Raw genomic sequence first — 25,007 nt, forward strand, 5'->3', positions numbered from 1 at the left:
GAAATAAATTTCATTTCATACTCTCTGTGGTTTTTCATTTATTTTTGATACACTGAAAATTTACGTTTTTTGTTATTATTGACTCATGACTCGCCAAATAATGACTTCACTCCACTTCCTTTAAATTTAGTGGAAACTCGACTGGCTTATAAAATTGCCAATAATTTCATGCAATTTTAAGGAAAAACGATATAATTGGATATATAGGTTAATAGGTATATATGGGGTGTCAAAATTTGAGTTAATTTAAAGTTCCTTTAAAGCACTATTTTTTTACGCTTAATTAACGCCCACACCTTGCACTGAGCCGTCATCAATGTACAACATTAAATGTTTATGCCATCTACTGGCAGAAAAAAAAGACATCAACACAAATTAATGTCTCACTTTTTTTTCTCTTTTTTTTTTACAGTGAAGTTGAGTCTTAACTTCAAATAACTTTGTGAATTACTATGAAATTACTGTAACAATGAACAAAAAGATCCATTTATTTTTGTTAACAAGAGTATGAAAAACTGAGGGGAAAAATATTTTATTGTAAATTTTTTATTGTTCATTTGGAAAATATACAAAATGTGTGATTATTTTTTCCAAGAGAGTAAAAATTAACCCCAAAAAAAGTAGTTGCATAACTGTGCACACCCTCTCATAACTGATGTGGCTATGTTCAGAATTAACTAATCATACTCAAACAAATGTTAAGTCACTGAAATATAGAATCTGCCATGTACTGTTGGAAAAAGTGTTACGGTTCCGTATGTTTGCCGCAAACATAACACTGCTCATTATTAAAAGAACACCATACCTACAATGAAGCATGGCGGTGGCAGAATCAAGCTTTGGGGCTGTTTTTTTTTTTTTTTTCAGATGGAATTTGGGACAAGGTGAATGGAACAATGTACAGTTCAAAACAAAACCTGAGGCTTCTGTTAGAAAGCAAAAAAGTAAAGAAAAACTGTCAGTAGAAACTTACTAGAACAGCTGAACTTTAATTGGACTTCATCAGAGGCACTTTAAATGGTAGCAAGTGTGTGCCAACTCCCATTTAACATGACTTTGAATGTGATTGTTTCATTCTGAAAACAGCCACATCACCAGATATACGAGGCTTCTGCACACTTGCCCCACAAAAAAAAACAAAAAAACTGATCAGGCATTAAATCATAATTAGAGCTGCAGCGTCAATCCAGCCTTAAGTTAAACGTTCAACACCTTCCAGTGATTGATCCTACAGCTCGGCCTGCCCGTGCCAAGGACCGCAGACTCCAACCCGCCTCTTAAGCCTTTCCGTAATAAAACCCCATTCAGATGTAGCTTTAAAGCGCCATTAGCGATGACTCACTTTTAATTAGCACTATCATCCTTTTGTTTCCTGACAGCCCTGCTTCTTCCTCCTCTCCTCTCTTCATCTCCCTTGCACTAAAATCGGCCGCTGCTGCTCTCAGGGGGGCGGGGGGTTATCATTCAACCATAACCTGTGATGTTAAAACAAAAATGACGAATGTGTTTAAATAGGATTTCAAAGAAGCTCTTGTCATAGCATTGTTATAGTAATTATACATTATTTTTGTCTGTCTCTCCAGGCTTGTTCTCTGACAATATTTTGTCAATACAACCTACTGTGTGATTCAATTAGGAAATATATTACATTTTTATTTTCTATGCCCATACAATGACTTTTTGTTTCTCTATGTGCTCAAGCTCAAAGTGTTAGTGAGGATAAGAGGTATGTAGGATGGATGGTAAATTATAATCCTGACAATCCCAAATCACCGGCAACCATAATGAGGATAGCGCCACACAAAATGGATGACGCATCGATGAAACGAAATGTTTGTTTTTCAACAGTTTGATACTTTACCAAGAAGTCACAAAACTCTTACAATCTAGGGATTGCAATCTTTTGTCTTTCATCCCTGGCTTCCTCCCTAGTGGTCAGAAGCAGGAAGTACAATGTGCTGATCCCATCAAAGGCTGTCGAGATCCAGTTGAATGATGCCCATTTTGATTGATGAGCGAGGGAGGCCTTGAGGAAGTGAGCGTGTGCTCTGATTTACAACTCCATACAGTTTTACTTTTGATTAACTCACAATAGCACCTTTTCTAAACCTCATTTGAAAGATTAGATATTATTATACAAGGTTTTCTTTTCCAAAAATTATAATTGTGTATTTTTTATTCACGGAGGCCGCACTTCATCACTGAGCCAGTTACACTTGTCAATCAGTGAATTTTGCTCACAAAATAAAATAAAAAACGAAAATGCTTGTTAAAAAACGAAAACTAACAAACTACATTTTATGTTTACAAAACTAACTAGAGAAAATGTCCTTAATTTTAGTCTTTGGTAATTTATTCAATACATAAACCTTTGGGGCTGATTTTAAATGTGATTTTAAGTATATTTTTGTTCCGATATTAACTGGAATAAGGACGTTTGAAGGAAGTGAAGTGATGTCATCTAGCAGCAGCCAATAGAAAAGCACCTTCAGATGACGTCACGACAATTCGTGCTCCAATGGCTCGGCTCGCCTGCTTTTTCGTTTAACTCAGCCAAAATGCAACGCTAGGTTAGAAATGCATTACTTTTTTTCATTTTACCGTGGTGTTTATTAAATTTTGCAAATAAAAAAAACTACTACTGAAACTAAAACTAAACTCAAATATATATATATATATATATATATATATATATATATATATTTTTTTTTTATATATATATAAAATAAAAAAACAGAATCCCCTTGAAAATTAATTAAAACGAACTAAATAAAAAAAACTCAACTCAAAACAAAATAAAAACTAACTAAAATGAAAATTCCAATAATAACCCTTGTTCTTAAGCTAATAAGCTTTTGACCTTCTTGCTTCTGCATAGTCGCTTGAAAATGTTGGATCTTCACCCCGCCGAGCTACCGACTCGTGCAGAAGAACATTGCGGATTCGACAAATCTCAGAAAATCTTGCTCACAGGCATATTTTTGAAAATAAGAAGGTTACAAAACCAACTAAGACATTTTTGCATCGCCTGTCCCGTTTAATGCTTTGTTTATTCTTTTCAAAGGGGTGCTGTGAAGCGCTGCGCCTCACCAACAGTGGCGCTTTGAAGAACATAGCAATGTACCAACAATGGGCTTGCACTGCATTCATATGAAAATGGAACCCAGACAATGAGTGGGCTGCAAGCAGACAGACAGACAGACAGACAGACAGTGGAGAAAACAACTCCTTGAATTTCAAGTGCGTCACGTTGCTGCCGAATGGCTCAGGGCCCTTTCACAATGCGCCAAAAAAATCCACAACAACCTGATGAACAGCCGAGATATGCGCACAAGATGACAATCTTCTTTGCATTGTTGACATTGGGGATGGCTTGGCGAGGAAGAAGTTGCTATTTGGGGGCGTATTAGGAATTAAGCCAAATTCAGATTTTTTTTTTAAGGCAAATACGTCATATGTCAAAATTTGAGATTCTACACTGATTGAATTACTTTTTTTTAAATATAAATTGTGACTGATGGGATTTATACAAATTGTGGGAAAAATAATGAGTGCTATGATATTGGCAATAATAATTAAAAAAGAAAGCAAATGTTTAGAGAAAAAAATGTATTAGTCAGCTGGCGGTACCGCATTACTTTTCTACTAGACAGCGTGATGACCTGACTAAATAAAGCTCAATATAGACCCTCAGCACCAAGATAACACAAAATAACGCCAAAGCAACACTTTTATATCAGATGAGGGTGAATTCACTAATAGTGAATACTGTATGTGGAACACTGTAAAAAATTAAATAAAATCATCCCTCTATGCCAATGACATATAGTGACAGCGAGACCATTTAAATGCTCATCCACTAGATGGCAGAAGGTACAATGAAGCTGTGTGTTCACCGATACCAAGTCAAGTCATCTTGATTTATACAAGTACAGATACCACTCGTACTTTTTACATGAAAATTTCCCCTAAAAATAACAAAGACAAATCATTTGAAAGAAATTGTATTTTTACTTAAAATTGCATGAAATGAATGGCAATTTTAAACTTGTCTAATTTCCCGTTCCTGATCATAAAAGCGCAGAAAATTCCATAAATGAAGATCATAAAACAAAACAAATAAAAGAACCCCACCCCCAGCACCAATCCCCCCCTCCCGCCCGCGTGATGTCAGATCCAACATGGCTTCCTGCGGGAGGATGCTGCCGAAGCAACAAGGCCCACTTGTGACCCGCTTTGCCTGCAGGCTGCTTGTTGTTGAGGATGGCTGGCAAAAACAAAAGGGAACATTCACTTTTGGAATGTTGCGCTTAAAGGCTTGCCAGGGTTGCAAAGATTACACACTGTGCTTGTTTGTGAGCTCGCCACGGATTTAATTCAGCACAGCGATGACAACAAACGTACAAAGTCAAGTAGCCCAAAAGTGGTACACTTTGGCTAACTACAGAACTGGAACGGTGACATTGGAATGGCTCTCAGAATATGAGGGGAAAATATGTAGATGACGAAATATCAACGACATGCACATATTTTCTACAAGTAGATACTAAAATACATTAAATGCATTTAGTTTGCACTAGGGGGTTATAAGTTGTGGTATGTGGTTCACATTGGGTATAGCAATAGAACAAAATGCTAAATATGTGTTTTTCTTTTGTTTTGATTTGTAACAAAATAAAATAAAAACATTAAATTATTTGTAACAGCTCTAATATTTTTAAGAGCGCAGGTTTGCCTTCCTTTTTAGGAAAGGGCTACATTGTTTTTTCAGTTTGAATGTTTTAACTTCTATTTAGGAAAGTATAACAATATTTGTTTTCTTTCATGGAAAATATTTATTATTTTAAAGAAAGTGCATCATCAATAAATTGTCTTATTTTTAGGAAAGTGACACAAATAGTTTGTCTTCTTTTTAGAAAAATGTACAATAAGTTTTGTCTTCTTTTTAGGAAAATGCTTCTTCGATTTTCATTTTAGGATAGTGCAACGTCAACATATTAACTTTTTAGGAAAGTATAACATCAGTATTTAGTTTTCCTGTAAGCAAAATGTAACCAAGTTTTTCTTCTTTTTAAGAAAGTGCAACGTCAATATTTTGACTTTTTTTTTTTAGGAAAGTATAACATCAATATTTTATTCTAAGCAAAGTACAACGCCAAGTTTTTCTTCTTTTTAAGAACGTGACAACTCAGTAGTTTGTTGTCTTTTTTAGGAAAACCATATTGTCCTATTTCGGAAATAATGCAGACAAGTGCGATTTTTTGTAACATTTTCACCAATGTGAATTATTATTCTACAAAACTACAACTGGCAACTTTTTGCTTTGACTCCGTGTGAAGAGCCAGAGAGCGGCTCTTTAATTGCCACTGGAAGCACCGAGCTGCTTCCCTGTGAGGCACGGGAGCAACGGCTCAGCATGGCCGTCAAAACAACAAACAGTGAAATATCGTGCATGAAGTGCTGCGAAAGTAGGTTGGAATGCAAGTCATCACCAAAAGGCCCAACAGTTCCCACAAACTACAAATAAAGGTACTCTAGAGCGACTCACTCAAGTCAGTGGCAGACGAATTGGGATACAAAAGAGGAGGGCGAGCGGAGGCGTAAGAAGAACTTGTCTTTCTTTTCCCGAAGGCTTTGTGGTGTTTCTGAGACTAGTTGCACGCTCATGCCTCTTTTTAAGTAGGGCTCAGACGCTGAAGTCACACCCTTCTTACTACACACCCACACACTCATTTGAATGCTACTTTTGCCATCCAAATGACATCATAAACGCCACAATTTGACTTGACACAATGTTTAAAAGTGAGTTTATTACTGATTTAGAAGTATGATGACTTACTTTGTCTCTACCTCGACGTGACTCCTTTGGCGGCGCGACGTATGTGAAGGAGGAGTCGACACCTTCGGGAGAAAGAGAAAGGCTTGAGGAAGAGGTCTTGGTGGTCCATGTATACACAATCGGACTGAAATGACATTAGATGACTGATTCTTGTTATCCGCACTGACAGGTTAAGTGGGTTTTTAGCAAGTTAACTCTGAAGTCTGTATAGTAGAAGAATAAAGGAAAACTACTCACCTGTTGAAGACGACTGCGACGGAAAGGAAACATAGGAGGGTGTTTGCAGGAGCAACAAAAAAATTGGCCTGTTTGAAGATTAAAACTTGGGGGGTTAAAAATGACAAAATGACATAAACTTGATAAATATATATATATAAATAAATATATATATATATTTATATAAATATATATATATAAATAAATATATATATATATATTTATATAAATATATATATATAAATAAATATATATATATATAAATAAATATATAAATAAATATATAAATAAATATATAAATAAATATATATATATATAAATAAATATATATATATAAATAAATAAATATATAAATAAATATATATATATATAAATATGATATTTCTCAAATTTGCGTATCAAAAAGATTGACCTAACACAAGGAGCTAAAAGGGAAGAGAGAAAAACAAAACGTACACATTTTTGAGTTACGTTTGCAATTTATGAAAAACTTTTTAATGGTTAAATAAAAACGATAATAATAATAAATTTAAAATAAATAGGATTAAAGTGTGACTCTGTGCCAACACATTCCAGTTGCATCATTTCGGCTTTTGTTGTATTATAAAGTTCAACAATTCAGGCTCATGACCCCATGAAAGGAACAACAGAAAGAATTTTTTAAAAAAGTGTCCCAATAGCAGCAGCTGAGTCAGACGACACTCCCTTCTCTTGAAAAATGCCTGAGCGAGTCATTCAGTTTAATACATAAATCACACGGGAAGCGTTCAGTTAAGGCAAGTGACACCATTTAATGTTTCTTTATAGATCTGTGGTGACTGGGCACTTCTCCTGACATGTACAATAAATACAATACATGTTATGCGCCAGCAAGTGGCTGGAAATTCACGACGACAAGTAGACAACATCGCTATCATCATCATCGTTATAAGCCTAGGCAATTAAAGCAACAATAAGAAATGTTGAACAACAGTGTTTTTCCTATCGTCGTACAATTAAGAATAGTGGTAGGAAACTTTTTAGTACATTAAGATAACACATCAAGACGTGATTTTATGTTGCGGGTTAAATCAACCCATTGAAAGGATTTTTTTTGTTTTTGTAGCGAGCGTAGCGGCTCATTACATATAATCAACTGTTAATTTGATTGGAATGGGAAGTAATTGAATAAAGAGATAATGTTAAATGGGATTAACGTTTCTCACACTTACAGATGAAAAATGACCCATTGTTTTTTTAAGAACATTAAAGGTGTATTCAAGGATTTTCTCGAAAAGTAGAAGCCAAACGTCTGTCACGTTTTAAAAAATGCGCACGCGGAAGACCATCCTATCAGCCGACCTCACTTCATAGACGGATGTCAACTTGCGACTCTCAGCTATTTTCAAAGTACAGTGTTATCTGTACGCGGTGAGCTCGGTGGAGCTACAACGGTGAATGGCTGAATCTGAGAAACAATCATTAAGACGATCCACCCGAAAGACGCAGCGACAAAAAAGTCATTGAATACACCTTTAAGAGGCTTGCAAAGTGTACTTAACATCTTAACAATGCTGAGTGGAGGTAATGACATTTTTGTTTGAGACACGAGGATACATTTTGGGTCAAATTGACATTACTGCTGTGATAGGAAGGTTAACGTAATACGTACATTTTGGTCCTGATATTGAAAAATGTGCATAATATATTTTGAGCATTTGTGTGACCCTGATGAGGACAAGAGCAATTTAAAAAAATTAATGGATAGATGTTTTGGGGGCCTTTTCTTTTTTTTTTAAATAGAGGTGTAATTTGTTTTTAAAATGTCATGTGGCAGATTATGCTTCACAGGGCGGTGTTTCAATATTTGCTGAAGGCCTCCGTCTCAATTGGTGCAAACAGGCTTGATATGTAATTGCATGATTTAGTCATGATCTGGTTGAATGATTCTCTAAGTGTGTTATGTGTACAACTAATAGTACATAGTGATAGGCGAAAACAAATCACTGCCAAAGTACAGTTCGGTTGTATTTAGCTTTTAAGTTCAATAAATGCATTTTATCTTTCTGAACGTTTTGTTTTGGTATTGAACTTTTGTATGCAACACTTTTTAACTAAATTATTTAAATTGGGTTGTTTTCCCCTCTAAATGTAAGCAGTGTTAATGTTACAGTGGCTTCCATGAATATTAAATGCCTGCATTTTAACGTATATATTTTAGGTGGTACTTAGTGTAAAAAATTTAAAACCATCAATCTCGATTCCAATGGGCTCTGCTTACATTATGACAGCAAATGGAGTTTCATTACTGTTGCTTTAAGTGACTTTGAAGCTTATAAAACGTGATCATGCGGATCCATCCACACACTGCCAATTTGTTCCATTATTGGAGATGTTGTAGCATGCATTTGGAGGTATTAATAGACCTTCACTCACACATTGAGAAAAAGCACTTATGACTCATGCACACACACACATACACACAAACAGACTTTTCATTGCAGGTGTTTTGATATCTGCCTTCAGAGGCATTCAGACGAGTGGGGGCTGTTTTGATCAAATTCCTACCAAACAAGTGCAAGTGACAGCACACTTGGAAGAAAAAAAAATCAACCACTCACTCCTTCACAAACCGGCCGCCAACGGCGTCAGCGTTAACTTTGAGTGACGGGCCCGACTCCCGCCGCCGGCACATCAGAGCAGGAGACACGTCACGGAAGGCAGGAGCTCAGCTAGACGCGACTCGGCGTCGGCGCTCTGAGCGACGGGGTTGCCGCGGAGATCGAGATGCCGCAGCTTGGGGCAGGTGGCGAGCGGCTGCAGGGCGGCCAGCGTGGAGATGTCTGAGCGTGCGGGGTTAAAGGAGACGCCTTTTATGCGGGTGTTGTTCAGGTGAGATGTGGCGATGAATACGCTCCATCATCTGCAGGCATGACACTAAAACAAAACATGAAGCCCAAATAGAAACGCAATGAATAGAGAAAGTATCACCCCCATCACAGGCTCTGGATGGTCAAGAGGTGCTTCCAGATGACTGGACAACTACAGAAAATGTGATCAGGGTGACAGGTAGGACAAGTCCTTGGTGTGTGTCATCTGCAAGGAAAGGAGATAAGGAGACTTGGTGGTGGCATGAGGAGGTGCAGAAGTGGATCCAGAGATAGAGGTTAGCTAAGAAGAAGTGGGACACTGAGAGGACTAGGGGTGTTAGAAAAAAATCGATTCGGCAATATATCGCGATATCACAACGCGCAATTCTCAAATCTATTCGATATGCGGCCGAATCGATTTTTAAACATCAATGTTCTATGGGAATATTCAACAAAACGTTTTACTTAGGGTTAGGATTCACACATTAAGCATGGAAGAATGTTATATTAATGGAACATTACGCCTTAATATTTTATTTCAGTGCTGTTCAAACATGAAACAGACGGCAACCTGTTTGTTAAACGCAGCGGCTCAGTTATAAGCCTGAATTTTCAGATAAATAAATACATTTTCATACAAATCTTACAGTGTACATGTACAAGTTTACTGATGAGTATTTTTTTTTTTTTGAGTTAAAAAAAAATTGCACTCATCAATTTATTGATTCGTATCTGTATCAAATCGAATCGGGACCTATGAATCGTATCGCCAGGTACTAGGCGATGATTCACACCCCGAGAGAGGACTGCAGAAAGTAGACAGGAGTGCAGGTAAATGCAGCGTAAGGTGAAAGTAGAAGTGGCAAAGGCCAAACAAGGGGCTTACGATGACTTGTATGCTAGGTTGGATAGTAAGGAAAGAAAGACTGTTCTAAAAAGGTTGGCAAGGCAAAGAGACAAAGATGGGAAGTGTGTTGACAGATGCCAGTAGTGTGATGGGGAGATGGAAAGAGTACTTTGAAGAGTTGATGAATGAGGAAAATGAGAGAGAAGGAAGAATAGAATGAGGTGACTGTTGTGGACCAGGAAGTAGCAAAGATTAGCAAGGATGAAGTGAGAAGGGCATTGAAGAGGATGAAGAGTGGAAAGGCACTCGGTCCTAATGATATACCTGTGGAGGTATGGAAGTGTCTAGGAGAGGTAGCAGGAAAATTTCTGACTGGGTTGTTCAACAAGATCTTAAGATAGTGAGAAGATGCCTGAGGAATGGAGGAGAAGTGTGCTGGTGCCCTTTTTTTTTTTAAGAACAAGGGAGACGTGCAGAGTTGTGGCAACTACAGAGGAATAAAGCTGATGAGCCACACGAGGAAGCGATGGGAAAGAGTTGTTGAAGCTAGACTGAGGGCAGAGGTGAACATTTGTGAGGAGCAGTATGGTTTCATGCCCCCCCCCCCCCCAAAAATCAATAAAAATAAAATAAAATAAAAAGAGTACCACAGATGCAGTATTTGCTTTGAGGATGTTTATAGAGAAGTACAGAGAAGGTCAGAAGGAGCTGCGTTGTGTCTTTGTAGATCTGGAGAAAGAAGAGTTTCAGCTCAAATGAAAGGAAAGGTTTATAAAACTGTGGTGAGGCCAGCGATGTTGTTTGGTCTGGAGACAGTGCCACTGAGGAAAAGACCGGAGGCAGAGCTGGAGGTAGCAGAGATGAAGGTGCTGGGGTTCTCTTTGGGAGTGACCAGGATGGTTAGAATCGGGAATGAGCACATCAGAGGGACGGCACATGGTAGAGGCTTTGGAGAGAAGACTGAGATGGTTTGGACATATCCAGAGGAGAGATAGTGAGTATACTGGCAGAAGGATTCTGAATTTCCAAATACCAGGCAGGAGGTCATGAGGAAGACCAAAGAGGAGGTTTATAGATGTAGTTAAAGAGGACATGAAGGTAGTTGGTGTGAGAGCAGAGGATACAGAGGGCAGGGTTAGATGGAGGCAACTGATTCGCCACGGCGACCCCTGAAGGGAAAAGCCGAAAGGAAAAGAAGATTACAACTGCACTCTAATTGTGTGCGTGTGTGTGTGTGTGTGTGTGATATTGCAAGAGTCTCCTGTGCACAATCCCCTTTGGGATAACCCAAACATTTTTAATTGTAGCCGAGCACTACCAAGACCATGAAAATCAGTCTAAGCTTTTGGGAGACCCGATGGGATTTTTTTGTTTGTTTGTTTTTTTGCTGTGTGGCATAAAAATAACATAACACGACATATCCCGCAGTGAAGCAGGGTGGCAGCAGCATAATGCTTTGGGCTTTCTTTTTTTGCTTGTCAACATAGAGGGTGGCCCAAAACCTAAACACGTCTGCAAGAAATTTGAAGAGAAGAAAATAAAAGTATTCCCGATTGGGCTGCCCAAAGCCCAGACCTTTATTGAACTCTAGAGGGAAAAAAAGTTGTTGTTATTGTCACATTTGCATAATGGATCAAATTAACTTTTTGTGACATTACCGGTATTTTAGAAAATCATGAGTGTAGTGGTTTAATATTGCACGTTGACTGTAATCTAAATAGTAATTCAAATTGATAACAGGTCAAATTTACCGATGGCAAAGTTAACATCAGAAAACGGCAGAAGCGCTCTCTCAATAGATAATAATAATGGAATGATTTTGGCTTGAAGCAGCCATGTTAAGTAGAGTCCTGGGCTTGTGATTTGGCAAGTTCCAACTCAAAATTTGGACCTTATTCATTATCGCCTACTTTGTTTGCACCATAAGAAAAAACAGCTATTTCAACAGAGGGTATGTTGACTCGCTAGCCGCTGTCTTTACACAGTGAGCCTGTCCAAACTGAGAAAAACAAAGACATACAGTAAATGCCTCCTAACCTTCAGAGCTCATTAATCGCTCCTAAGATTAAAGGAGGAAATGAAGCACGAAGAGGAAGGTGCCGCAGTAACTTAATGATGCCTGTTTGTTTTGTGAAATGGCAAGTTGTGAACATTGTAAATACAATTACAAGCTGCAAGTGAAGATGAATGAACCCTCACAGCCACTTTTTCATGTGGAATCCTCCAAATGATCAAACTTTGACGCCCTGCTCTTCCCACTTAAATGGTGCAGGCAAAAAAAAAAAAACATTTACAATTTGGTTCCTATTCTAAATGGTGCTTCCCAACCTGTATTGAGCCAAGGCCACATACTTTATATTAGAAAACTCTCATGGCCCACTGCTAAACAAAAATGTCACAAAAATTATAAATCCAAAACTGATGTTGATCTGATGATGATCTCGTCTTTGTTTACTCTCAATTGCACTTGTGAAATCTGAGCCCTTTTATTTGAACACAAAGCTATTATTAGGTGTGCTCTCTAGTGGAAGAGCAACACCGTAATTGTTTTACCTATCACGTTATGTCGCTCATATATGGATGAGCAAAGACATTATTTGTGGTAAATAAATAATTTTCGGGCCTATTCAGTTCAAGTCTACTATACCTGCTCTCAACTGGCGCTCATTTGGACACCTATCCGATGTCCTTACTTTTTTGGTGTTGTAGAAAAATTATAGAGGTTTATCAGAGTATTTTGGAAAAAACTATTTAGATTTAACAGTGTACAGTATTGTGGAAAGATTATACCCCCCCCCCAAAAAACAAAACAAAAAAACAACATTAATTCAGAATATAACTGGTAAAGGAAGACTTTTTTTATAACGGGCAATAATTTCTATTTAGACAGACGGCAAAGTGTGTGTAAAAAGATTGCTGTAACATATGTACATTTTTACTTTACCATTTTTAATGTCTGGCTACTAATTCCATAGCAAACACACCACTCTGTTTGGCTCAAAAATGTGTAAAAAAAAATAAAATATATATTTATTTACATGGACTCTCTTTGCACGCCGTCAGATGCTCGCGCTTGTTTTTGCAGCGATGAGCCAGAAACGCTTGGTCTTGATTCTCACATTTCCTGAGTCACCGCCAACTGTGCGCGGAGATTAAATATAACATTCAGCCCCGTAATGCTGTTGACGTCCCCTAGAGCATAATGATAACGTGTAAACATAACGCCGCACCACACAGAGGATCCCTTTGCCTGTACGGATTATTTATTTAGGTTGACTTTTTCGCTCTCACTGCGACTTCTTGCTTAAAAGTATTGTTAATCTGGGCAACAAACGTCTACAAAAATAATTAACATGTTGGCGGCAGTAGTTCAGCCTGAAAAGATTTAGCTGGAGAACCAGAGCGTTCATTGCAAGGTCAATTTCAATAACAGATGGACAACCGGGTAATTAGGACTGACATTGCTCCTTTGTGTAAAGACAATTTCCCTTTTGGGCTCAATAAAGTACAATAAAAACTGACTACAATAGGACCTGGTGGAATAAAGAGCAGCCAAATCATCATGTCCGGCAGGTTTGTTTGACTCACTCTGGCGGTAATTAACATTACAAAGTGTCTGTTGCAGGCATTAAGCATATTTTTTTCTGAACCACAGCCTCAGCTACAGGATCTGCCCGACTACCCCCAATGCAAACGGACTGTAACTGCACCAAAAATGACTTTTTCGCTGCCCATGTGCCACCATGACAAAGTTTAAAAAAAAAAATGAACGCTTGCAGCTCGCTACAAGAGTTAGCATGTCTGCAATTGGTGAAATTAATACCATTTGCTACTGAGGCAGATCACATGGTTAAAGTGGAAGTCAACCATAAACATTTGTTGACAATATGTTATATGTGACCTCACTAGTCTAAACACGACATTCTGATTAATATTACATTTGTGGAATATGAGTTATGAAGCAAAATGCAGCTCCCCACCCCATCTCAGGGGGGCGGCAATTTTGCCACTTCAGTTAACTGAAGATGACATCATAGTTGCTCAGTTCTCAGGTAACAACCAATCACAGCTCAGCTTCACAAAACAGGTGAGTTGTGATTGGTCGTTGCTTGAATATTGATGGCTGGAGCACCACAACTCAAGTGGCAAATAGAATAAAAATATTGAAATATGAAGGATACTATTGTTCTTCAACAGGACCTCCTCCAATTTGGGCAGGCAGTAGACTCCTTCCAAGTCTTCTATGGAGTTGTCATCAGCCTCAAACACCTACAAGAATCGAAGGCATGAAGTGGAATGCGACATATTGCAAAGCACACAAAAAAGAACAAATATGAGCAAATGGAACAAGCACAGTCCCGACAGGACAAATATTGAGTTTGCGTCTTTTTTCACCTCCAGGCACTGCAACATGGAGAAGTGAGCGGAAATGCGCCGCAGCTGGTTAGAGGACAGATTTATGTGAGTGATGAGGAGCAGCTGGTCCAAATGGCACAAGGTGGTCAGGTTCTGTTGAGTGTGGAAAGAAGCCAGAAATGACTCCACCAAACCCTTGGCGACTGAGTGGCGGGAAAAGGATTTTGTGCGCAAACCTTGTCGGAGACGCTGAAGACGTGCACTTCAGCATACTCCATTTTCAAAATGGTGTTTTCGATCATAAATTTGCTGCAAAGGTCGCTGTAATAGGCCGAGCGCATGGAGTCCACTTCCTGAGGGAGAGGAAGTAATGAGCATGTTGCGCGTGAATACATCTCCAGTTAATAGAATGGACACCAAATTGCTGTTGCTTACTTTGAGAGTTTGGAAATGATTGAGCGTCTCTTTTTCGTAGCCAAGGGGGTCTAGCGCCCTCATCAGTAGAATAATGGTCAGCAAGCACCCTGCAGGGAAAAGCAAAGATACAGTAAGTGCACAAGATCAACACCAAATGGGAAAAATGTTTATAACTGCTGAAACTATTTCAAAATCATTTTCCAACGTTATTCTCGAAATAAAAGTCTTAGTTAATGTCATTAGCCTTGTAAATTATTATTATTTTTAATTAATTAATATTCGTATTTCAAATGCCGTCAATGTTTTGGAACACCGTATGAAACTGATAGCAGCTGCTATCTATGATATAACCTCAGCCAAGGTTTTAATACAAAACACACACACACACACTCACACACACACAGGCGATTTAACACAACCACTGCCAGTTTTAAAATGAACCAAAAGCCAGCTATGGTTGGCTGGAGACCAGCGGCGAGACCTGGTGCTCTCTTGCTCTCTGCCTTGGGAGGCGCTCCATGCCAGAGGGTCTGGGTTTGAGCCAGACGCATCTGCAACAAAACTGCTATCTGATATTTGAAGCCAATTAAAGGCTTACAGAGGAATGACTTAGATATAGCGACAAACTAATGTTTGCCAGAGAGCGGTGCTGATATCTCCGTGGTGGGGGAGTTCATTCAATAAGGTCCTTCTCGCTATGCAGGCTGTGTTTCTCTACTGTCATTTAGCAGAAGGATGATTCTAAGTTAATAATCAATAATGTGAGGATGCGTGATGAGAAACACATTTTCCATTCGGAATAGAGCACTTGTCAGATGACAATTTCAACATCTTGTTTTTTTAATTACACTATAGGGACAAAATTATTGACACGGAACTTCTTATTTATCCATCAACGAGCGCTTGTCCACAAGTACAAAAAAGTCATTGCAAAGTGCAACACAGTATGAGATTTATTTTTACTCATGGTGGCAGCACTATCACCAAGCTGCCGAATTACCATTGCTACAGTGGGTCATTGATATATGACAGTTCTGTTGCTACAGCAAAGTTGAAGTAGTTCTTAAGTCATAATGAGGGAGAGGGAGTGGGCCAGCCTGCGAATAGTGAGAATCCGCAGATAATTGACATCCATTGAAATGTATGGGGAGGAGCGGAGTTTGTTTGTTTTTCTAAACCCCCAAAATTCTTCAAAGCACTTCACAGTGTGTTTTCCACAAAAAAATTGGGCAGAAAAAATGGCCAAAAATATTTTCAAATATTTTTAAAACATTATTACAATGGGGGGGGGGTTATGAATATGCAAATCTGTGGGTGTCGAACCATGAGTATGTGGAGTTCAACTGTAAGTAATACTATATTTGTATGAAAAAACACTTCTTGGTCATAAATACAAAACAATCAAATGAACGATTAAATATGGAGGTAAGCGAGCATCTTGTGCCTTGTGACCATGCATTCTTACGCTGCCAAAAAACGAGTTCATTGCTCTCCGTTCGTAACCTCTAAACCTTGAATTTCGGAACGACATAAACCGAGGACACAAACATCACAACATAATAATCCATTTTGACAAGTTGGTCGAAACAGTTTGGCTAAGATGTATATTCCAATTCTAGCCTGGGGCTATTTATTATCCACGTGCCGGAATACATTCATCGATACAATGAAAGCTCCTCTGATTGAAAACTGCACCATTGCCGCAAGGTGCTTCCAAAAACGTATCATTTCTTAATCTCTCTGACCAGCACCTGCGACGAGACAGTGCCAAGCAGCAAATAAGACTTCTCGGTTCTGTGAAACACACATACGCATAAAAAGAAATGGAATAAAAAAGCACTTACACTTATTGAGCGGCTCCAGTTCTAGCAGCTGGTTACATGATTGTAACTCAGACTGCAACACCGAGCTCTTCTCCACAGAGAGCTCACTCCTGTGGAAAAAAAAAAAAAAGACAACACTTTCATATTCTAATAAGAATTCTGGAGAGGTTAAAAAGTCACGCTTGTATCATCGACCAAATCATTACCTGAAGAGCTCCTGATCCGTGGCAGAATCGCGACACCAACTCTCATTTCGACCTGAGGATAGGAACTTTTGTTTTGAAAGTTGCACAACAGTCTTTTAAAATATGACCACGCTGGTACAGACGGTCCATGGTTTAGTTTCAAATCGCTACTGCTGTAAATCGAGTTCAATCTAGTGCGAGACTGATATGCATTTTTTGAGGGTGATGCCAATTCCGATATTAGGCAGATCAAAATTTGATAACCCATTAATCAGGCAATTATTGAAAAAATATTTTGTTTGTTGATAGTTTGGGGCACTTAACATAACAATAAAGACATGAATTAAGGCAGAACATGTGACTGTTTTACAGTACTTTGGTTTTTGTTTAACTTTACTACACAAAGAAAAAAAATCCTTTTTTTTTATGTGTGTGTGTGTGGGGGGGGGGGGGGGGTTGAATGTCATTATCTTGGTCTTATGTTGTACTGTAATGTGTTCATGTGTAGTTTTAAAAAACCATCTGCATATTAATTTGTCTGGCCCTAATACCTCATCATTGGTCATTATGAGTTCATTGTATGCCATTCAAAACTTATAAACACATCAAATTTTCTTGAAAATGTCTTGGGCGGTGGCCAGTTTACTTGGGTGGCCCACCCAAGTATTAACATGGTGCGGGAAACACTGTCATGTGTTGGTGCCATCGTAAACAGAGGGGAATGGGAATTAAAATGTCAGAAGGGGTTTATAAAGCTCCCAGGGGACAAAGTAAAGAACTAAGTGCTGGTTCTTATTGAGTGAGAGTCAAGGTGAGTAAAGTTCTTGACACTAATGGACCTTATTGGCTTATTGTGCCCTGTACCAATTGTACATCTATAAAGGAGCATTCACTTGTGCTAACTATGTGACACTCACTCTCCACGCTGGTCCATTTGAATCATTTAGCTGCAAAGAAATGGACAAATACAATTGGTGCTTCACCTGTGTACAGCGCACAGTCTCGACGAGTGTGTTTTTCGCACCAGTGCACCGTCAGATTGTGTTCATTTGAGATGTCGCTGATGGATCCCGGAGGAAGATTGCAGATCTGAGTCATGGTTAAGAAAGTTAAACAGAAAAAAAACCCAAAATGGAGTTCAAAAAGTGAGAAGGATAACTGAAACCAATTGATCATGGAAGTGCAAAAGCGACCTGGTCCCTTTGCGTGAGTCTGCATACCAAGGCAGGTTGTTAACAGCGAGAGCGCAAGCGACTAGCTTAAAGGTTTATTTTTTATTTTTTTATCTGAAGCCACTAATGGGAGGCACACTAACCGCTGATAAATCAAACATTCTCAATCACACTGCCCCTCCAAGGACATTCAATTTGGTACCACTGACTATTTGCTTATTAGCAGGCTTAAGAGGATCCTTTTCCCAGAATGGATCCTCATCCATTCCAGGCTACTCAAGTGCCATTCTTTTAGCCACTCCCAGAAGGACTTTCCTGCCAGGACAAGCTGGAAGAACTTTTTGGCCAATAGCTCTTGCTTTTATTTTGATGGGCATGTGTGCAGGTGGTACAAAGTGAACACTTAATGGCAGCTTAGCGACTTTATTGCTATATTGGGCAACTTTTATGACTAGCAAAAATGCCGACATTGCCCCTCATGTTAGCAACATTCTTATTTCCTACATAGGAAGGGGATTTGTTAATCATTTGGGAGTAGCAACTTCGGATGGCTAATATTAGTTAGCAGTTGGTGCTCAAAATGTAAGAATACTGAAAACTGATGAAAACTCTAAACATTGAAATGTTCAACAAAATTATTATTAGTCATATAAACATTATTGTATGACTATTTTATCAACACTGACAAAAAGAAAAAAAGAAAAACATGCGCACAGATTTCTTTGCACCCAGACCAGGTTTAAGGCACCCGAGCCGGGTTTAGCAAAGCAGCCCCAGAACAAAACTAAGCCTGCTGCTTGTGTTTGGTAAAGTGTTATTTTCTTTGTATGCGCAGTTTAGGAAAATTTGTTGGGACCCTTTTGTTAAAAAAAATAAAATAACATTTTTGGCATTTCAATATGCATTTTGGCCAATTTTGCCGGTTTCAACTTATTTCAATGACGATTGTGGGTTTTTCCAATCTTTAATAAAATGATCTGTGCCAATTGTAGAAAGAAAACAACACTCTTTGGCACATATGTATGCTAGTGCATTTTTTTTCAAAATGATCTGTAAGTCTTTTATTTCAAGATTAACATAAAATTATTGTGTAATGATGAAGTGTTTTTGAAACAACAGTTTCTAAACATTTTTGTATGGGCTTAAAATGTTTGTTTTTTTCACTAGTCATAGTCCCTTATTCCTCACAAATAATGGCCGTTCTCAAATATAACACCCATGAAACTGCTCGACCAATGAGCTACCAACAGTGGTTTATGTCACCTATATGGCATGGTTGGCATATTTGGAACTGCCGCTATGCAGGTAGAAATTCGGCACCTACTGAGAAACCAATCAGAATAAACGCTACAGAAAACAGATGAATGTAATATTGGTCGGCCATTTTCCAGGCTACTCCTAGCAGAAGCCCTGCAGGCAAGTCAAGAGACTTAATAGAATTGCACCTCACAAAAGCAGATCCCTCCCAAAAGGCATCAGTTGTCTCGATTTGTAAATAAACACCGTCTGTGTCAGCACTGACAAGTTGAAAGAAAGAAAAAAGCAAAGCCTTTGGAGGAAAGTTCTTTTGTGTGATAGTGGTAAAAGGAACAATCTCAGTACATGACACAGACAATTGTATCAGCATTAATTAATTTAGGCCCTACTACGGTAGTTAGCTGATTAAACAAGATGCTGCGGGAATTGAAAATGAGAGGGGAGCAAAGCTGACTGCAGTATTCTTCTACTGACTGTGAGCTGGAGTCTATCTCGGCTGACTAAGTGAGCAGCCAAACAAAGCAGTCACACTTGCGTGCAAGCATCACAGTTTGGACAGAAAAGGATACCCAGACAGGACAATGTTTAAATCGTGGGTGGACGCTCCTCCAGTCCACTTGCTGCGGCTGACCATCCAGCACCAACAGCAGACCACCGGACTGCACCTGCATGAGAGGATGCGGGGCAGTAAAACATAACAATAATGTGACATATATAACCGAAAACAAACGGGAGCTTGTAACTCACCTGGACTGGCCTCGAAAAGGCAACAGCCACCCTCTCTTCATCCCGACTGATGAACACACAACTTATCATCTCTTCACGCTCGGCTGTCACGCAAAAAGAAAAACGCATGAATTAAGTTGTGACCATCGCTGCGTTGAACAACGATAACACACTTGAACACCCTCACACAAATTTAAACGCACACAAAATCACACATTAAAAAATACACTTAAACACACTTGAGCGCATTTTAAACTTTTACACACAAGACATAAATTCAACTAAAACACCACTCAAACGCATACTTACCCCAACACACACTTAACTCATTCCAACCCCAAAACGTATAAATACGTTTTTAATACTTTGTCCTTCACTCCCAAAAATTTATTTATAGCTTCTGACATGAAGAGGTTGCTTAAAGCATGGTATTTATTACAAAAAAAGGCCAGCATGTGGCAGCAGCGTATAAGAGATCAGCCAGGGCCATGTTGCAACAAGCTCTTTTTGCCAGTGTTTTCAACAGGAATATGGATATTGATGAATCTTAGGTATATTCTAATGCTAATTGCTGCAAAACGGAAACAGATCCAAATATACTCTTTTTTCTGCTGAAAGAAGAGACTATTGTTTCTTTGGGTAGGTTCCATGTTTTTATAGCAATAGAACAGAATATTCTGTGGACCTTGCAAAATTAGTCAAAATCCAGTAAAACAGCCGGGAGCAAAGAGTGTTGCTTCAGTGAAAATAGCTGGGAGTGAATGAGTTGAAGACCTATCACATACAAACACAAAATGCTAAATACACACACGTGAAGCATGTACGCATACACACACACTTTAACACACCTCTGCCAAGCAGCCAACGATAGTAGAACCAAGCACTCTGATCGTTGGGGTCGGTGAAGAAAGCGTTCTGCACAAGCTCATATTCTGAAAAGAAAAAAAACACATGCTGTCAATGTGGCCAATTTCCCTAGAAAACAATTAATTTCAGTTGAGTTGAATTTAGCAGTTCATTCAATCAGCCAAGCTACTAACATGGCCTTGTCTTACCCTGAAGGAGTGCTTCATTTTTCTTGCGTAAATTGTTACACAGCATCATATTGTCCTTTTTCCTATGTACGAATGTTAATAAACCACTTTGTTTGCAACAGTGCGGGCTTGTTTTATGTTGCGCATGTCAGACCCTAGACTTGGGTGTAAAAAAAGCTGGTTGAAAACAAACAAGGTGGAGTTGGGTGAGAAAAGAGGTTGAATTGCGACAGCCACATCCCAAGGGCACAGGGGAATGAGGCTGATTGAACTACAAACACAAGTATGCAACGATGCAAAGGAACTACAACAAAAATAGTAACATGTCATAATTCAGTTTGTGAACATATCAATAATCATCCTTGAGTAATAGTTTTCAAATTGGTCAGCTTATTACAGATTGCTCATGTTTTGTCTGAATGTGGAGATGGGATTCCACTGCTGCTTGATTGATTAATTATTTTTTTGTGTTTTGAAGAGATTATATTTTCAAAGTGGCTTTTGCAGCATTCCATTTATCTGCACTGTCCTTAAAGGAAAAAGTTTGGACACTGCTGGTTTAAACTATTACAGTCAATTATAAACATGGGGCGGGGGAGTCAATTACTTAGGGCTTTTCACTATTCGCTCTGCTTCAGTGGTGCGAATAGTGGGGAATTACTGTAGGGCATTATGGTCGCCGTCACTTTCTTTCTTGACATGCATCGTTTGTCCTGCGTGGTATAAATCCGCTCTAAAGTACAGTGCTTACTCATTCAGAACTATGTCGGTGGAAAAATATTAGTCAGCAATATTCTTTGCCTGCAGGCGTGGAAGGAAGACTTTTAGCAGAATATGTCTTTACATTTTAGAGTCAGACTGCCCCCTGTGGGTGTGCGCTGTGTACTACCGTCTGCAGCGGGTTTACCTTTGAGAAGCTGCTCTTCACAGACGCGATGGGAGTGGGTCTGCGGCGAGGGAGGCGAGGAGCCTGACGGGGGGGCCGATTCAGGAGACTGCGGGTGGAGCAGGGGCAAAAGGGTACTGCGGTAATGCCAGCTGGAGTAGTTGGAAAAGTTGGAGCCGATGAGACGATCGGTGAACTCTAACTCTTTTCCCACAGGGACGGCGGATTTCTTCACCACGATTCGGCGGTAATCCCAGCAGTGAACTGGCGGAGACAGTGAAACATGGGCTGCGGTTTCAGATAAGTGCAGGCAGGGTTTTTTCTAATTAATTAAGAGGTGGCCGAGCAAGGCCTTCTTTGCTGACCTTGACACTACCGTATAAGGCACAGCATCATTTTAAGTGGCCCACAAAGGCAAATCATGTGTTGACTTCATGTTTCTTGCAAGCTGTCTTCACTTTTAACAACAGTGAGATATACCGAGAAGAGTTTTTGTTAACAATCACCCCTTTAAAATACATTGAGAAATAATTGAACAACAATTTACTGGCTTCTGATTTCAAACTAGTTATCCACCAATTTGTTGTGTATATGTGATATAGAGAATGATGATGTGATTGTGACCCATGACAAAACTGACCCCTGGTATAAACACTGACCTGCATTTAAAACCCAAACTCCACTATTTGTTGCATGAAATTACATAAATGTATTCCCAAAATTTTATTCCCAAAATTTCATCCTGTTTTTCTTGGCTGCACTGCTTCGAGTAATGGTCACGATGGTACCAACTCGGTCTCAATTTCAGCCGGGAAAAATCCTGTAAGCATGAAGGATCTTCTCTTCAAATGGAATCACTCACAGTTGCGGTCATCCAGGCTGAGGCAGCGGTCGCACAGGCTCAACTCTCGGGCCCAGTCCATTTGAGGTGCCCGTTCAGAGACCCAGCTTCGGTGGTGCCAGCTGCCATATGACTTTGGGTTGACTTTCAGGCAAGACTCCAGAAAAGATAGCTCGGCTTGGTACATCTTTTGCACTTCGCTCTCGTCTCTGAAAGCAAAAGTCAACCAAATGTGTTCAATCACCTCAGGGGCTTACAATTTATAAAATGTAAAATGGTGGCTAAGCTCACTTGATGGTCTCCTGATGCATGAGGATCTCTCTTCTGAAATTCCAAAGGGTAGCAAAGTCAGGGTTTGATGATAGCAGCTGCTGGGTCAGGTGGAGGGCCTCTTCGTCGCAAACTCCCTCCTTCCTCTGTCATGACAACATTTTAGCATTACGGCGAATTAGAGCTGAGCAATAAACCAAATTAATTCAATAAATTGCCATTTTGAAAATGTAATTGTTGAAAATTTGCTAAATTGTGAAATCTAATTTTGTCTTCTGGATTATTAAAAGCTGTTGTTCTTACGTTCTGTTACATCCAGATGTTACAGAGTTGTAATTTTGTTAACTATGAATGTTAAGTTTATGTTAAAACTGATTTAAAATCAGTATACATTATTGTTGCTTGAACATTTAGCACAGGAATTATTTTTTAATAAATGACACCTTTAAATAAACTTTTGTTGTTGTTGTTTTTTTTAGATTAAAATCGATTAATATCGTAAGCATCCTGAATGACTGGGAAAAAAATAAAAATCGAGATTTTATTTTTGGGCCATATCACCCAGCCCTACGACGAATCTGTTTATTATAGGGGATAAACTCAAGACTCACCCGTGATAGGTAACGATCAACAATATAGACATTAGACAGACCACATAATAAAAAAAAAAGAAAAAAGTAATTTTCAACTTGAAAATTAAAATTGAGAGTAAAATAGGATAGAGAAAGAGATTTGTTATTGAAAAATACAAATTGCTGTACATCACAAATGTCCGCAATATACGGTACTTTGGATTTGTACAACAGACAAGCAAATATGTTCCACGAAAAAAAGAAATCTGTGATACAGCAGGGCCACGGTAGGTGAACCGCAATCTAGTGGGGAAGCACTATACTTCTGAGGAATTAAGATGATCTATTTTGACTGTAAAGCACCTTGGAAAAACAGGCATCTCGTGCTGCTGTGTATATCTTCAGTTTCTTCTCCCGTTCCTTTTTTTTCTCCTCCTCTTGCTGGGCGGTGGACTTTATCTTCACTCGACCGTGCTGAGAAAATCAAAAAGGAAAGAATGGGCAAGTCATTCATTAATTTAGACTTTTTTAAAGTATCTATCAGTCATATGCAAATATGATAGTGTGATAAAGATGCGGCTAAGGCATTGGCAAAGTGATGCATCCATCACTCACCATATTTTACTGTAGGAAGGAGACTTTCCTCAATATCTGTATGCCAAGCCATAAAAAAGAGATATTTAGGGTCAAACCTGTTTTGTGAATATAACACACAAACATAAAGTTGACATTTCAACAGATTTATAAGTCGAGCATCCGTGTGATGCCACACAGTTGATCAAATGAATGAAAACTTGAGTTAGCGTCCTAATTAGCTCCGTTCCTAGTAAACAGCAGGCAGTTATTTCACAAAAATAACAGCGCACTTCTATTAAAAACAGAAGGACGTCTGTATGGAATAAAAAGATGAGACTCCAAAATACGTAACACAGACAAACACACACCTTGTCTTTACCTTGTCGTCTTGTGAATATTTGAAAAAGAAATTTGATTCATGACAGTCATCGGCGTTTACTTCCGTCTCGTAAAAATGACGTCACCATCGCGCAGTTTGCAGTATTTTGCTGCTCTCTAGTGGGGGTATTTGATAAAATTGTCACATAAGGGGCAGTGGGCACTGGGCACTCTAAATAAATTCATAAATCAAGCAGGGAAATAGGGTTCAATCTTTTATTATCTAGATATGGGACATGCACTCAATTTTGCCATTGATCACTGTTACTTTTCGTTTGTGCTCCTCTCAGAAAGATGCGCTCTGGATGGTTAAAAAGGGGTTTTCCGCATCTATTTTTAGCTATGACGTATACAGCGTAATCCCCTTTATCATCTTGTTTTCGATTTGATGCGTTGCATGCAGTACTTCTATTTTTCTGCAAGCGAGGCGGGATAACTCATCTTCCCCCCTTTTTTTAATGCTGAAAGGAAGGAATTATATTGACACAATTGTGTAGTTTTAGAAATTTGAGGTCATGTATATGCGAAGATACATCCAACTTGCACAATGATGAAGAGGATAATATGGTGCCATTCCCCAAACAAATCCGAATTAATAATTTACTGCACTTATACTCAGGTTGTGAAATCGATTCTTGTGGCGTATTTTCGCTATAAGTCGGTCCACACAATAGGAAACTGTAGACATCGAGGTCTCATCTTAATCTTTAAAATGTCGGAACTTCCTTAATTATTGACGTACTGACAAAATGTAAACACATTT

General features: G+C 38.9%; 2 protein-coding genes across 6 annotated transcripts in view; both read right to left on the bottom strand.

The window, feature by feature from the left end:
* The window catches only part of LOC147166291 (protein-glutamine gamma-glutamyltransferase K-like), a 30,426-nt gene extending 24,314 nt beyond the window's left edge, over positions 1-6,112 (bottom strand). Inside the window, exons 1-2 of one of the 3 annotated variants that reach the window (XM_086090184.1) lie at positions 5,840-6,112; positions 1,343-1,475 (exon numbers count right to left, since the gene is read on the bottom strand). The gene's annotated coding sequence lies outside the window, so the exon portion shown is untranslated. Of the gene's footprint in view, positions 1-1,342; positions 1,476-5,548; positions 5,640-5,839 lie in introns of those variants that run through there. The other 2 variants (XM_086090185.1, XM_086090183.1) reach the window with 2 other exon arrangements.
* Positions 6,113-6,826: 714 nt separating this feature from the next.
* Positions 6,827-24,344, bottom strand: rabggta (Rab geranylgeranyltransferase subunit alpha). 3 transcript variants are annotated; one of them, XM_086089934.1, is made up of 17 exons: positions 24,246-24,344; positions 23,906-23,941; positions 23,654-23,764; positions 22,740-22,864; positions 22,470-22,657; positions 21,629-21,871; positions 20,536-20,619; positions 19,709-19,791; positions 19,531-19,626; positions 17,516-17,621; positions 16,554-16,605; positions 16,369-16,457; positions 14,543-14,631; positions 14,344-14,460; positions 14,147-14,260; positions 13,933-14,020; positions 6,827-8,877 (listed from the first exon to the last, which is right to left on the bottom strand). In XM_086089934.1, exons 2-17 carry the CDS (start codon positions 23,906-23,908, stop codon positions 8,729-8,731), a joined length of 1,737 nt encoding a protein of 578 aa, XP_085946060.1. In that variant the 5' UTR covers positions 23,909-23,941; positions 24,246-24,344; the 3' UTR covers positions 6,827-8,728. The 3 variants fall into 3 exon arrangements, with proteins under 3 accessions (XP_085946060.1, XP_085946061.1, XP_085946062.1); XM_086089935.1 differs by having other exon boundaries at positions 24,235-24,310; XM_086089936.1 differs by lacking the exon at positions 6,827-8,877 and adding an exon at positions 8,884-9,130.
* Positions 24,345-25,007: the final 663 nt, after the last annotated feature.

Source organism: Leptonotus elevatus, chromosome 11 (assembly GCF_054856555.1).
Source record: "Leptonotus elevatus isolate MCC_2025b chromosome 11, RoL_Lele_1.0, whole genome shotgun sequence".
NCBI classification, from domain to species: domain Eukaryota; kingdom Metazoa; phylum Chordata; class Actinopteri; order Syngnathiformes; family Syngnathidae; genus Leptonotus; species Leptonotus elevatus.